The sequence below is a fragment of the Micromys minutus genome (genome assembly GCF_963924665.1).
Source record: "Micromys minutus genome assembly, chromosome: 1".
NCBI classification, from domain to species: Eukaryota; Metazoa; Chordata; class Mammalia; order Rodentia; family Muridae; genus Micromys; species Micromys minutus.
Window position 1 is genome coordinate 227,629,658 of NC_137969.1, and position 14,747 is coordinate 227,644,404.

Sequence of the window (14,747 nt, forward strand, 5' to 3'; positions counted from 1 at the left end):
TGAGCAACATGGATTCAGAGAACTTCAGATCAGAAGTGTTGCCATCTTGGAATGCTTGCAGATGCCTCTCAAGCTATCTTAGGAGGAAGTGCCCAAGTCCGAGGACAAACTTACTTGTTTCATAGCCCAAAAGGTTCTATATAGTCCAAAGGGAATGTTATGTAACATTTTCAGTGGTCCTGTGCTTTAACAGACAGAGATTAAAACCCCGGGTATACTCTTCTTGAGGTTACTTATGTTATGTGATCATCGGTGAATAACAATACAGTATTTCAAACCTAGCCCTGACTGTACTTAGTTAGCCTTTAATGGCCCTAATTCTAAGATCCCAGAGTTTTATGCAGCTACTTGTGTGTCATTTGAGCCTTTATAACTGTGTAGATTTTAGCTATGCATGACATGTCCTTCCGGGCTGTGCTTTTTCCGTCTTCAAAACACCACAAACTACTTGAAAAGCAGCCATGGCGCGAGCCAGAGACCCTGCCATCTCAGCCCTGTACCAGATGGGCATGTCATCTGCTGGCCAGCGGGAGACCCGTAGGAAACTTTTGAACATAACTTTCGGCTATTATTCAGCTCGGTGTTGACCCCTAGTGACCTGGGGTGTTTGTTTAAAGTACAGACTCCCAAACCCACTAATGAGAATTCTGATGCAGTCAGTCTGAGGCGGGTCTCAGCCTTGCACCTCTTGACCAAAGACCCCCAACTGATTCTTCCAAGTTAGCAGGCCTCTGGATTGTATTTAGAGAAACAGCGCTACACATGGAAACCATTTTAGTTCAAGGCAGTGAAGGATTTCCTCGATGTTGTAGCCATTAGAGGTTGTGGTCCCTCAAGAAGTCTACCGTGGGAGAAATTCAAACAGAGTCAAGTCATTTGGCTGGATGCCATAGACAGCTGAAAGAATGAGATGAAGGGCTGGCTCCTGAGGCATCCACAACACTGACGGCGCGCAATTCATTTTCTCGTTTCCCCTTCTAGTCAGTGTATGGTGTGACAGACGAGTCCCAGTCACAGAGTCCAGTGCACATACCAAGCCAGCCAGTCAGGAAAACTACAAAAGATGACATCCGAAAACAGGTAAGCGAATGAGCACAACACTCGCAGCGGAGTCCAGCTGCTGGGTGACTTCGACCTGTGTGTGCCACGTGGGTCACTTAATACGTGTGAGAAACTCCCCATACTGGATCTCTGGCAGTTACTGAAAGGGATGTGACTGAGCTATCCCAGTGGTAGCTGGAGGATGAGGCCAGGGTTTTTCCCACTGCATACTGTGAGAGTTAGGCAAGGAGAGGTAAACATCCTGTCCTGGAGGAGTTAGTATCATAATGAACTCCCAGGATGCACCAGTCCAGGACCACCACCTCCATATCACTAAGATTCAAAGGGATGGCATTAGAATAAAAAGAGCCCCACACAGAAGTCATGGCAGCACTGTTTGCTGCTCACAAATCTCATATTATTGCATGTCTCGATGAGAAAGTCAGATTAGCAGAGGGTGGCTAAGGACATCACTCCCTTCTGAAGTCTGCTCTTCATGATGCTGGCTTATGATAGGCAGGGCAAAGTAGTAGCTTCAGATGCCTTTTACTGACAAGCTTATAGCTAGGTGGGAAGAAAGAAACAGACAGATGCAAAATAGCTATTGGATGAGTCTAGTTAAACACAGTCAATACATGGGCATGGTATGTATGTGGAAGCGAAGCAGAGGAACCATTGCTGGGGTTTAGTCCAAAATATATTCTTGTAGTATACATATTGTCTATTCTGTTGCCTAGGTTTTTTACTACATGCTATCTTTTGATTGAATAATTTGGGGCGGGGAGTAAAAATTAAATGACACTTAGAACAGGTAAAATTAGGATGCTAGACTGTTTGAGAACCTGAAGTGGGGCAGGGATTCCTGAAAGGGAAAACGCGTTGCTGGAGTCTCAGCTACAAGGTAAGAGTGTTGTCCAAGGAGCTGTTGAGACCTTGGTGTGGTTGCAGGATTTGGGGTTCACGGGATGAAAGAGACTCAAGCTCTACTTTGGCCTAAGCACCCATGTTCTCTCTTCCCCCCAGATAACGTTTTTGAACGCACAGATTGACAGACATTGTTTGAAAATGTCCAAAGTGGCTGAAAGGTATGCCGCCCCCTCCTGCTATTGTTACCATGTGCATATGTTTATAAAGGAGAAATGTTACGGGGTTCTGGTTAACAAGTGTATTCGGCTCCAGGAGGCAGCCCATACTCACGCCTTCAATCCGATGTGTATAATCCCCGGGCCCTGTGTGAGTGTAGCTAACAGGCCTCCCCTGTGCAAGACATACTCTCTTCCATAAGCTTCTGCCATAGGACCCTGTCAGTCGGGGAAGAACACCTTTGACAAACTCCATCAGGCACCTTTGCCCTCCGTCCTTGGGTTGATTCACTCCCTTTTCAGCTATAAAACACCCAGATCCACTTTAGGGGGGGTTGTATGTGCCCTCTGAGGCTGGCCACATAAACAGGAGGGGACTAGATCCCTGAGAGGCGTCCCTCCTCCTCATATCAACAGCTGATGAACTACACTGCATCAGCTGCAAAGCAAACATCTAGCCCCTGCCGCCTGGTGTCCCCGGCAGCTCCTGGGCTATTTCCTGCACCGCTAGCTGCTTCCACTCTGTTACCTTGTGGGAGAATCAGTTTTATCGGTTAAATGATCTGCTTTTTTAACGTTTCAGGAAGGAGACCACCTGGGGATTCTGTATGAAATAAATCCAATCAGGCAGCCAGAACGTAATACTTATTCGTCTATATGCTGTAAAGTAGTGTCCAATTTCTGAAGGAGTCCGGCGTGTGAGTCAGGCTGTTTACTGTGCATGAGGAAAAACCAGTCCTTTAAGTTTAGTGCACGCAGGGTACTAGCTGTGTGACCCCCACCTGGAAGGCTTTCTCTGCCAACCCCTGGGGTCAACCACCTCTTCTCTCTGAACAAATGGGAACTTAGAAAACTCCAACCACAAATCCAGAGCCTGGACCAGTGCTCTGCTAACTACTGCTCAGGACACCAAGGAGGGCTGTAGTTTGGGCTTATGGCCTTTTGTATGTCTGTCCTGTATGTGTATCTATGCGCACCCCCTCTTGTATATTTGTTGTTATTGTCCTGGTACTGGGGATTGAACCTCACAAACCATAGGTGTACAACTACTAGCCTATGTTGCCAAGGCCTCTGTTTCCTTTTTATTTTGAGAAGGGAATGTCACTAAGTTACCTGCGATGTCTTTGCACTCCCTCTGTAATTCCAGCAAGCCTTGAAACTTGGGATCCTCCTGGCTCAGCTTCCTGAGGAACTGGATTTCCTCTAGGTCCAGTCATAAAGGTGTCATTTTTTTTTAAATCATGAACATATGTGTATGTGTGAATGTATGCACAAGAGTGCAGCTGTGACCAGAAGCTAGAAGAAAACATTGGATTCCCTGTAGCTGCAATTACAGACGGTTAGCTGCCCAGTGTGGGTACAAAAAAACCTAGCTAGGGTTCTGTACACAAAGCAGTGTGTTCTTATCAGCCAAGGCATTTCTCTATTCCCGTTTGTACTTTTAAAGTTAGTTATGACATCCTGAGCCAGACGATGGCTTGTGTTGCATTTCTAAGGTCCCATCCTATGCATAAGAATGTCATACAGCATTCCTAACCTCTATCCACTAGAGGACAGTAGTGTCATCTCACCACGGTGACAACCAGCAATGTCTCTCCGGGCATTACCACCACGGAAAGGGACAGCAGCAAATTGCTCCCATTGAGAACTGCAGTGTCCCTGCGTTCTATAATGCAAATGCCTCTCACAGTGCCAGTGGCTGAAGCTCCCGTCGCAGAAAGAAATGATTTTCAAGTCCCAGGTATTGCCAGCTGCGGGCTACAGACCACTTCTCATCCTCCAGTCAAAAGTGTTGGACTCCTAGGCAGCACACCAGGCTCAGAGAGTGCCTTTTCATTCCAGTCTGAGGATAACTTTGCCTCCCACCCCTAAAGAGTGGCCAAGAGCAAAGCTGCTAAAGTTGCCTCATCTTCCCTGTGCCGTGACTGTGAGAACGCCAAGCCTCTGCTTATGAGGCAAGGCACAGAAATGGCTGACCTGGCATGATGTAGCATCCGTATGCATATATGCAGGTCGTATATGGCCTGGAAGGGCTCACAGGAGACAGTGTACCCAGAGCATCTTTTACCAGGGCCCCATGTCCAGGTGATGTTCTGAGGCCAGGATGGAGGGCTAAGCAATGGGAATTCCCAAGCCCCAGTCTTTGGCATGGACCCAGTGATTTCAGGAAAGACTCAAACAAGCTGTACTTAAGAGTTTCAAGTGGACTATTCTGTTGTCTAGGGCTCTGGTAGTACTATTTGCAGGCCTGAGAACTCACTTCAGAGGGGCCCCAGGTTTTAGCTTTGTCTTATCTTTGGGGTAACTAGAGAAGCCTAAACCAGTCATTGTGAGAGACCAGTCAGAATGAGGTAGGTGATCCGTCCCAGGAGGGCCCAGAGCAAAGGCAGGGAGTCTGGCAGGTCCCCTTGTTTGTTTGTTTATGGGCTGTCTGGGAGGAGCCCCAGCTGGCACATCTAATTACACTTGAGAGGTGTTCACACAAGGGGTTATTCCAACCACAAGTCCCCAGCTAGAGACTTCCAGGAGTCCATCCCCAGCAGAGGATGGATTTTATCCCCAGCAGCAGTAACTGACAACTCTTCAATTCTATGTGAAGGTTTTCATTAGAGCTGCAAGCAAACTCCCAGAGAGCAGGGTGGAGAACAGCCGGGTGTTTGCTGGAGATAAAGCCGCCCAGGCCTAGCCTGTCAGATGCTCTGCTTTGCCAGGAGGGACCAGGGAGGTGGCACTGGCAGCTGGCCAGAGGCGAAAACTGAGCTCTCCTGGGTGAGCCACACCGTCCCATGCCTGGGATCTGGTTTCCCTGGGCCTGCTCCAGGTGATAAGTGTTAATTAGAATTGTGTCCCCCTGAGGAAAGGTCCCTGCCTTTTTTTTTCCACTTAGTTGCCTAAGAACCCAAGAGGTGAGAATCTGTTGCTAGTGATACTGGTGGCCAGTTCTGAAAAAGAAAAAGCAAGAAATGGGCAGGATTTAAACCTGCAGCCAACAGTAAAGAGACAGAGCAGTCAGCTGGTGTGTCTAGAGACCTACTAGGGAGGTTTGAATCCTGCCTCTGCCATTTTTCCTGTTCTCAATAATGCAAGTTGCTCCGTCTCTCTTTCTCTGTTTTTCTTCTTTTAAGGAGATAGTGTCGCAGGTTGGTGCACTGGGTTAATGAGTGAGCACTTGCTCCAGGCCTGGCTGCAGTTCTTAGCACTCAGGCCCCTCCACAGTGAGCAGGAAGGACTAGTAATTTTCCAAAGTGGTGATTAACGGTCCTTCTGATGGGAGCAAAACCCAGGTATATGATATAGAAGGAACTGAGTGTTCAGTGCTCCAAGGAGGAGGGAGACTGGCCTTGAAGATTACAGTTCTGTGTTAATGCAAGTCTTCCCAGCCAGTCTCTCTCCCGCCTCTCTCTGACTCCTGTTCCGACAGCCCGAAGACTGCCCAAGGCCAGACTGAAGCTTAGTCTGCGAGGTCCCCTTTTTCTACTTGCATACGTACCAGCCTCTCTTCTTCCTGGAGGGAGGTATTGTGTATGGAGGGACTGGCTCTTTAGATCTCCCCAGTTCATTACAGTTTCAAATATTCTGTGCATTGTCCCTAACAGTGTTGAAATGCTGACACCTTGGCACCTGTGTGCTTCCTGGGCTGCTTCTTATGATACCTAAATATGCAACCTTATTCTTGACTCGGAAATAGCGATCATTATACATACAAATTAACTTTCCAGATAAATACCACCCACTACTTTGATTTTTTTTTTTTGTCTTAACTATTTTAAATGAAAGTCTTCCTTAAATGTGGCTCACAAACTTGCCTTCCTAAAGAAAGAACACTGCCTTCCAGTTCATTTTTCTGGATAACTTGAGCCAGGATTCAGGTGTTCTTTTATTATTATTATTTTTTTTTTCCATTTTTACTGGATATACTTTATTTACAGTTCAAATGTTATCCCCTTTCCCAGTTTTTTCTCCATGAATCGCCTATCTCAACCTCTCCTCCTGCTTCTATGAGGGTGCTCCCTTCCCACCCACCCACTCCCTCCTCCCTGCCCTGACATTCTCCTACACTGGGACATCCAGTCTTGGCAGGACCAAGGGCCTTTCTTCCCATTCATGTCCAACAAGGCCATCCTCTGCTACATATGCAGTTGGAGCCATGGGTCTGTCCATGTATACTCATTGGATAGTGGTTTAGTCCCCGGGAGCTCTTATTGGTTGGTATTGTTGTTCTTATGGGATTGCAAACACCTTCAGCTCCTTCAATCCTTTCTCTAACTCCTCCACTGGGGACCCTGTTCTCAGTTCAGCGGTTGGCTGTGGGTATCCGCCTCTGTGTTTGTCATGATCTGAGCCAGTGTTCTTATGGTTTGCTTTTAAACTCCTTTAAATTAAGTTCCTGACCTGAGACCTCGCAGCTTCCTACACAAAGTGGCTATAGAGTGCCAGTCCTTTGAGGCTCTGGTTCAATTTTTTACATGCTGGTTCTCTTCCTTCCTTTCTTCCTTTTCTTTTCTTTTCTTTTCTTTTTTTTTTTTTTCTTGTTTGTTTGTCTTGGTTGAGACAGAGTTTCTCTGTGTATCCCTGCCTGTCCTGGACCTCACTCTCTAGTCCAGGCTTCGAACTCAGATCTCCACCAGCCTCTGCCTCCCGAGTGCTGGGATCAAGAGTGTACACCAAGGTAATATCTTCTCTCTAAACATGCATCATTTTTTCCCAAGCTGAAACAGACAAGGTTTATCAATCAGCTGTGACTTACCAAGAACCTCCTTATTTAGAGGCTGAACACTACAATAGCTTCCTTCCTCTGTCCACAGCAGATCCATTCTCCCCCAGGGATAGCCAAATGCTACCAAATGCTACATACAGCATTTCTCCTATGCCTACAAACCTGGACATTAATGATAATTAATAATAAAATAGGATGATCATGGCAATGTAAAACAGCAATGTAAATGCAGCCTCTTTTGGAACTCTTGAGTACAGACACGGGTAAAGGACGTGCTTTGCAGGTTTTCTTTGGTACCTCAGGGTTACCTGAATTACCACTCAGTGCAACTTGAGGCAGCATGCAGTAAAACAAGGGTTAGTTGAAGACCAGCACCACAATTCCACAACAGTGAATCTGATAACACATGTGGAAATTAAGTGACTAACGGGGAGGTAGTATATACAGCATGGAAACACTGGTCATAATTCACATCTTGGGTGATTTTATCACACTGCTCGGGCCATCGTGTGACTTTAAAGTGTATGAATTATTTGTTCCTGGAATTTTCCATTTAATATGTCCAGACGGTGGTTTGTCATGGGTAACTGGTATTGGTGGAACAACAGTATATAGAAGAGGGCATTCATTACTCTATGGCATTTGCCCTTTCTCAGGTGTGTGTTTGCCAACTGGTTTCATGGGCTAAGTTGCATGTCACAGACTGGGTAGGAAGCTCTGCTGATCCTGGCTGTCGGTCTTGTGTGTGTGGCTTCTGATCACGTGGGTGGCCTTGACAAAGACAGCTGTGTTCTCTTTTACATGTGCTCCCATCCTCAAGCAGGCTAGTTTGATATCAGAAACAACCAGAGTACAAGAACAAAGCAGGCACACGCAAATGCCAGGTCACATGCCCTGAGTAGATTAAAAGGCTGGAGTATTACAGCCTGTTTTTAAAATCAATCCACCACAGCAGACTGTGAAACCACAATAGCCCTGACCCTCAAGCAGTGGTTCTCAACCTGTAGGTCCCGACCCCCACAAGGGGACACATATCAGGTATCCTACAGGTCAGATATTTACATATGGCTCATAGCAGGAGCAAAATTACAGTTATGAAGTATCAGTGAAATAACTTTATGGTCCAGGGTTACCACAACATGAGGAATTCTATGAAAGATTTGCAGCATTAGGAGATTAAGAACCACTGTCCAAAAGGCCATGTGTAAGAGTTCTTTCCCACAAGCCATGTTTTTCTTAATGACAATAAACTTTGAGGCATGGAGTGTGTTTCACCTAGAGACTCTGAAGAGACCTTTGTGTTAGTCACTTCCCTGTCACTGTGGCCAAATACCAAAAAGAATCAGCTTTGAAGGTGGAGATTGTATTTGAACTCATAGATCAGAAGTTTTGACCCATGCTCATTCACCCCCATCACTTTGGGCCTGTGGCAAGGTAAACTGCCACAATGGAACAGAGCTGGTGGCAGTGAGTTGTGAGGGAGAAGAGAGAGAGGGCATGGGAGGGGAGGAGAGGAGAGGACAGGGGAAGGGAAGGGAGGGGCGGGGAGGGGAACAGGAGAAGAGGGGAGAAAGGGAAAGGGAAGGGAGGGGAAGAGAGGGGAGGGAAGGAGAGAAAAAAAGAGGAGAGGAAAAAGGAGGGGAGGAAAGGAGAGGAGAGGAGAGGAAAGGGGAAGGGAAGGGAGGGAAGAGAAGGAGAGGGGAAAAAAGGAGAGGGGAAAGAAGAGGAGGGGAGGGGAGAGGAGGGGAGAGGAGAGGTTAGGTCCTAATATCTCCTTCAAGGGCACAATCCCGGTGACCTTCATCCTTCTCCTAGGATCTACCTCTCAAAGATCCTACTGCCCAACACAGAATGCTGACCAAACCTTTCAGACATAGCTTTGCTGAAACAAACCATAATAAACTGGGTGGTGACTTCTCCAGATGGATGAAGTTGCTGAAGAAATGGGGTCTTCCTCCTCTTCGAAAGAGTCCCGGGCCCACCTGTTTTAATCCACCCACCCAAGCCTCCCATCGCTAACAGCAACTTTCCTCAGCTTTACACAGAACTCCACACATCTCCGCTTCCAGTTGCCTGGCATCTCTCATCTCCCTCCACTCTGCCCAGAGACTTCTTCCCAAGCTTAGCCATGCTGGGTGGCACCACAGCACCTGAGGTACCGCCTCAGGTCCCAACACAGCACTGCACACAGAAAGATCCAATGGCCTCATTTTTATACCTGCCGCTGTTCTTTCTCACTCTCACTCCACTACTGCGGGTCCTTAGTGTGTCACAGCTGACTGCTGGATTGATTTTTTTTTTTTTAAACATCATCTTGCTTGCCCATCTCTGAGATTGCTGCCGCTCCCTAAAATTGGATGCTAGTTCCTCCTCTGCCTCCTGACCCTCAGTGATCATGAAATGTAATTAATAAAATGTGATAAGACAGCAAGGAACCGGGTACCCCAAGGCTCTATTAAAAATCTGCTAGGGTGATAGAAGTCTGTGAACTTAATGTCTGGCAATAAATTCAGGGGAGGGGATGAAGAAGGCCAATATAACTCTGCTTTCTTGTGGTTTGAGGAACTGGGGGATTCTTTCACTCCCAGCCCAGCTTAATCAGTAGAGAGGGAATGGCAAGAAGTCGTCAATGGCCGAGGTCATCCATCCCAGCCAGACCCAAATCTGGAATCTGTAGCCTGTGGAATAAAAGGAGTCAGGTGAAGCTGCCAGAGACACACTCTCCTTTCAGAGAGGCTAAATCCAACTTCACTCCGCCCAGGTTTTCCTGCTGAATACTGGGTAACCTGTGGTAAGGGCATTCCATCCCAATACTGGGTAACCTGTGGTAAGGGCATTCCATCCCCCCCCACCTTCTTCCACCTCCTTCCTCCTGCCTGTAGAGGGGCTCTGCATCCCGTTTCCTCTCTCTTCAGGTCCTTCCTGTCCCATTTTCCTTCTCAGCATCACTGTCTGAAACTGCACACATCCAAAAGGGAGCAAGCATGACCCCTCCACACTCGCTTGCACTTTGGGGTCCCCATTGTTCTCAGAGGCCCTGACTTTATGAATGCCTTGCCACATTTTAGTGTCTTCCTGAAGTGGGGACAAAAGACCCCTGGGCACAGTATTTCAGATTCCACTCGGCTTTTTCTGCTGTAATCCTGCTCACAGATGCTGGCTATACCTAGCAGTACCTTTTTCTGTAGCAGTTACGAATGTCCGTGCCTTTTCAACGTCTCTGCCAAAATCGCACGTGTGCTGGGCTAGGGACTCCCTCTTATGTGTTGCGTCACCGTGGTAGACAGTGCATGTTCTTTCTCTGGCCTATATACTAAACTTTTTTCTGCCATATCCCATCACTCTGGAGGAAATTGAGTCTTTCTGTTAAGGAAAAGGGGGTGGAATCTAAAACTTGCCCCCAAGCTTTTTCAAGTGGGTAGACTAGGCATTTTCTGAAGTCCCTTTCATTATGCCCTTCCTCTCCAAATATATCAAGGTGGCTCCTAATTACAACCTTAGTCAATAACTTCTCTTGAAAGGTGAGTGTAATTAGAAACTGACTTTGCAGGGGTAGCCATGATGAAGCTCAGTCAGTAGAGTGAAGCTCTGGGTTCAACCCCCAGCATCCCATAAACCAGGTATCATCTCATAGCCCAGGTTACATACCTGTAACCATGGCACCCAGGAGACAGAGGTAGGAAGCTCCGAGGTTCATGGTCATCCTCAGCCACATAGCAAGTTCAAGACCAGCCAAGTGATTCATGGGCTGCTGTCTTAACAAACAAAAAAAGGGGGGGGGGAGGACAAAATAACAAAAATAAATGGGGTTGGGGATTTAGCTCAGTGGTAGAAAGCTTGCCTAGCAAGCTCGAGGCCCTGGGTTCGATCCTCAGCTCTGAAAAAAAAAAAGACAAAATAAACAAAAAAAGGCAAGAAGATATTCTTTGCTGCCAGCTCTGTGCTGGTTTGTCCTGTTACAATGCAGCAGGGCTTGGTGACTTTAGCAGGTAGATGCCACATTAAAGGACATGCTGGTCACAGAGGGTCCACCCTGGCAGCACCTGTTCAGAAAGATGAGGCAGATATACAGACAAATCAGCTCCACGTCTCCTCCCATGAAAGCCTCTAGCAATAGAAGGCAGCATGTCTGCCAGAACTCAATAGGTTAACCTCGTCTAATGATGTGAGAATTTGCCATTTGGAAATAAGAAGACAGGTCACTCATTGGAGTCGGGGGTAAGGGGCCAAGAGTTTCTCTTATTAGTTTCTCTGCAGGCTGGAGGCAGGAGCTGATGCAGAGGCCAAAGGGGGTGCTGTTCACTGGCCTGTTAAAATATATGGCTTGTTCATCCCTCACCCACAGTGGGCTGGGCCCTCCCCCATCAATTACTAATTAAGAAAATACCCTACAAGCTTGTCTACAGCCCAGTCTTATGGAGGAATTTTTTTTCAATTGAGTTTCCCTCTTTCCAAATGACTCCAGCTTGTGTAGAGTTGACATAAATTAGTCAGCACAGAATCAATGCCAATGAAAAGGGGGGAGAGGAAGGAGGTGTATAATGCTGTTGCTGGCTCCTGTCTTTTTCACGGAGTGACGGGCAAGACAGAGGAAGTAGCAGAGATTCTTGAATACTAGTTTTGTTGGCATGGACTGTGGCGATGGCAATGAAGTGTAGCATGTGGCCTCCACTCCCAAGGTGTGAACCTTTATCTACACATCTTCCTGGAGGTGACTGTGTCTCCTGGCTTCTCCAATTCCTCTAACGTGACACCTGTGGTAGGCAGAAATGTGGTCTTTCCAAGATGAGCACATCCTAACGCCCGAAGTTAGCTTATGCTCTGTGGAAAGGGGAAGTGAGGTTGCAGGCGGAGTTAAGGCTGCCGATAAGTACACTTTAAAATATGTGCATTATCCTCATCTTGTGGGTGGGCCAGCTGTTATCACGATGGTCCTTAAAAGGTAGGCAGGAGAGCTAGAAATGTCAGTGGCAGTGAGACAGAATGTAAAATGGTTCTGTTGGCTATTGCTGGCTTTGGAGATGGAAAGGATCATAACCCAAGGAAAGTCTCTAGAAGCTGGATGGGGTAAGAAGATACATTACTCCCTAGAACTTTCCCCACCCCAAAGAAATAATACCCATCAGACACCAGTTCTAACCCAGTGATATCCACTCCAGACTCTGGTCCTCAAAACTAGGCTAATTCATTAATGTTATTTTATTCTACTGAGTTTGGGGTAATTTATTACAGTGTTATTAGGAACAAACGCATGCCAATGTCTCCTTTTCTCTAAGACTCTATACATTAGACTATTCATCCTCATCATCTTTAACATCCCTGCACCTCTAAGCATCTTTTTCTTTGGTGGACATACATGGCTGCTCCTGACAATTCAACTAATTCCATGAAACGTAACACTTGACCATATGATTTCCTGACCCCTTATGAAGCCTCTGGCAACTTCACTTACATAAATATAAATATGTTCCCATTGTCAGAATTCATTTTCTCATGACCAATTCCAGCCATTGCCGTCACCATGGCATTAATGTTAGGCATTGTCTTTATTCACAGTCAGATTACTATTTCAGTGAGAAGCTTCACTTCCCCTGTGTGTTCCTCTGAAGTCTGTCATGACGCTTGTCTGCACCCTACCTCAGGGGACATGATGTGGTACTGGCCACAGGAACAGTTCCATTCATACCTACTGCCTGTTACAGAGCCCTGCCTTGTGCCCTCGTCCCCATTGTCTTGGGCCCAAATCACCATTCAGTCTCACTAGCCCTCTTCTACCCTCTTCTCCGAAAAGACATCCCTTCCCAGTTTGCTCTCAAGTATCTCTGAAAAGATGAGGTTAAAAAGCTGTGTGTCCTGATGGCTGAGTCCTCACAGCTCTTAGTTACTGCCTGACCTGCTGCCAAAGGCTGGTTCTACACAGCAGCTTCCACTGCCTGTGTGCTGTCAGACAGGCAGCCTCATTGCCGTGAATGCCCAAGAGCTCCCTGAATCCTCATCCAGCCTTTCCCAGGACTTTCTCCTGCTCTGGTGCTGCCCCTATTCTTGTTCAGGGCTCCACCCAGAGACTTAGCTCTGGGCCCTGACCCATGGAGTTGGATGCTTTTTTTTAGGTTGGAAAGCCCAGCTCAACTCTCAGAAACCTGAGAAGGGTAGAGGAAAGAACAAAAAAGTGGCTTGTTCCAGTCCCACAGTCTCTTTCAGGAAAGTCTGTTAAAAAAACAAAACAAACAAACAAAAACCCAACTTGTAATTTAACTAGATAAGGAGGTTTCACTTTTTTGCCTTGAGCTGTTAAATAGATATCTTTTCTTTGAGGTAAGAAGCCAACTGAGAAAGACACCCTTGTATTGACAAGGGAAGATATCCTGGAAGGACAGAGAGGCCTTGGCAGAAGGAAGGAAAGAAGAAAGGAAGAAAGGAAGGAAGGAAGGAAGGAAGGAGGAAGGAAGGAAGGAAGGAGGAAGGAAGGAAGGAAGGAAGGAAGGAAGGAGGAAGGAAGGAAGGAAGGAAGGAAGGAAGGAAGGAGGAAGGAAGGAAGGAAGGAAGGAAGGAGGAAGGAAGGAAGGAAAGAAGGAAGGAGGAAGGAAGGAAGGAAAGAAGGAAGGAAGGAGGAAGGAAGGAAGGAAGGAAGGAAGGAAAGAAGGAAGGAAGGAGGAAGGAAGGAAGGAAGGAAGGAAGGAAGGAAGAAAGGAAGGAAGGAAGGAAGGAGGAAGGAAGGAAGGAGGAAGGAGGAAGGAAGGAAGGCCCATGTACTGTTTTCTTCATCTGGAATCTGATACCACTATGGATACCCAAGTGTTTCATAAGCAGAGAGGCTCTCAGTGCCTCCTCATCCACACTCAGGAATACCTTGGCAGGGCCTGCCATCCTCACCTCTTGAGCAGAATTTAGGCTTGTTGGTGACAACTTGTCTGAGCAGTCAGGTGACCCAGGATTGTCCTCTATAATCCCCTTACTGTTTACATTTTTCTTGCTAGGGGGTTGAATAGTTCCACCCCTCCCCAAACAGATATGGCAAGGTCTTGTCCTGTGGGACCTGCAAGTGTGGCCTCACGTGGGGGAAGGAGATGTCACTAAGTGGTCCTGGTGGGTTGTTCATGCTCCGGTGAATGGCCCTGCACACATGCACATACTGACATCACCAAGGGGACTCTGTCGGTTACGATGAAAGAGTACATGAACTTGGTAGTGTAAGATGTGATGGGGAGGTGGAAGGAATTGGATGGGAGTGGGAAAAGGAGTGTGTTTGAGCAAAATACATTATACACATGTGTGAAATTTTCAAATAATATATATTAAATATAAATATTAAATATATATACATATTTTTTAAGATCTTGAGATGGATTTCCATAAGAACCTTAAGCCCAATGATAACTATCCATATTAGAAAACAAAGAGGGGGGGAGGGATGAAAGAGAGGGGAGGGGAGAGGAAGGGGCAGCAGGGGAGGGGAGGGGAGGGGAGAAAGGGAAAGTAAAAAACAAAGAGAATGGATAGGATAAAATGAGACAAGAGGTCAAATTTCAGACACAGGAGAAGGCCACTAGAGATGAGACAGTCTGGAGTAATGCAAGCGAGGCCTGGGCTGCCTGGAACCACTAGAAGCTTCAATCAGCAAGAATCCCCTCTGAGCTCTTGGGAAGAAACACAGTCCTGCTGAGCCCTGGATTGCAGGCTTCTGGCCTCCTGAGCAAAGTGCACACTCACACTATTCAAAGCCACCAAGTCTGTGGCAACTTGTAACACCAATGTCACTTCTTTCAGGGTGAATAGAATTAGTCCCGTGACAATGGAGTGGCTACTGTTGTAGGCTGTCATGCCTCCTGGTCCTGTCCCACCGGGGTCCTTCCTGGGCGCACTTTCCCTGAACTCTGCTCTATAAAGTCCTTCCAGATGAATTCCTA

The 14,747-nt window shown here is 46.9% G+C and overlaps 1 protein-coding gene across 10 annotated transcripts in view; it reads left to right on the forward strand.

The window, feature by feature from the left end:
- RGS6 (regulator of G protein signaling 6) overlaps positions 1-14,747 on the forward strand; it is a gene marked incomplete at both ends in the record, with an annotated part of 483,564 nt that overhangs the window by 402,467 nt on the left and 66,350 nt on the right. For 9 of the 10 annotated variants that reach the window (XM_080908046.1, XM_080908049.1, XM_080908048.1 and 6 more), the window contains 2 exons: positions 982-1,080; positions 2,065-2,126. In XM_080908046.1, the coding sequence (XP_080764172.1) occupies positions 982-1,080; positions 2,065-2,126 (161 nt within the window). The remainder of the gene's footprint in view (positions 1-981; positions 1,081-2,064; positions 2,127-14,747) is intronic. The other variant, XM_080908051.1, reaches the window with a different exon arrangement.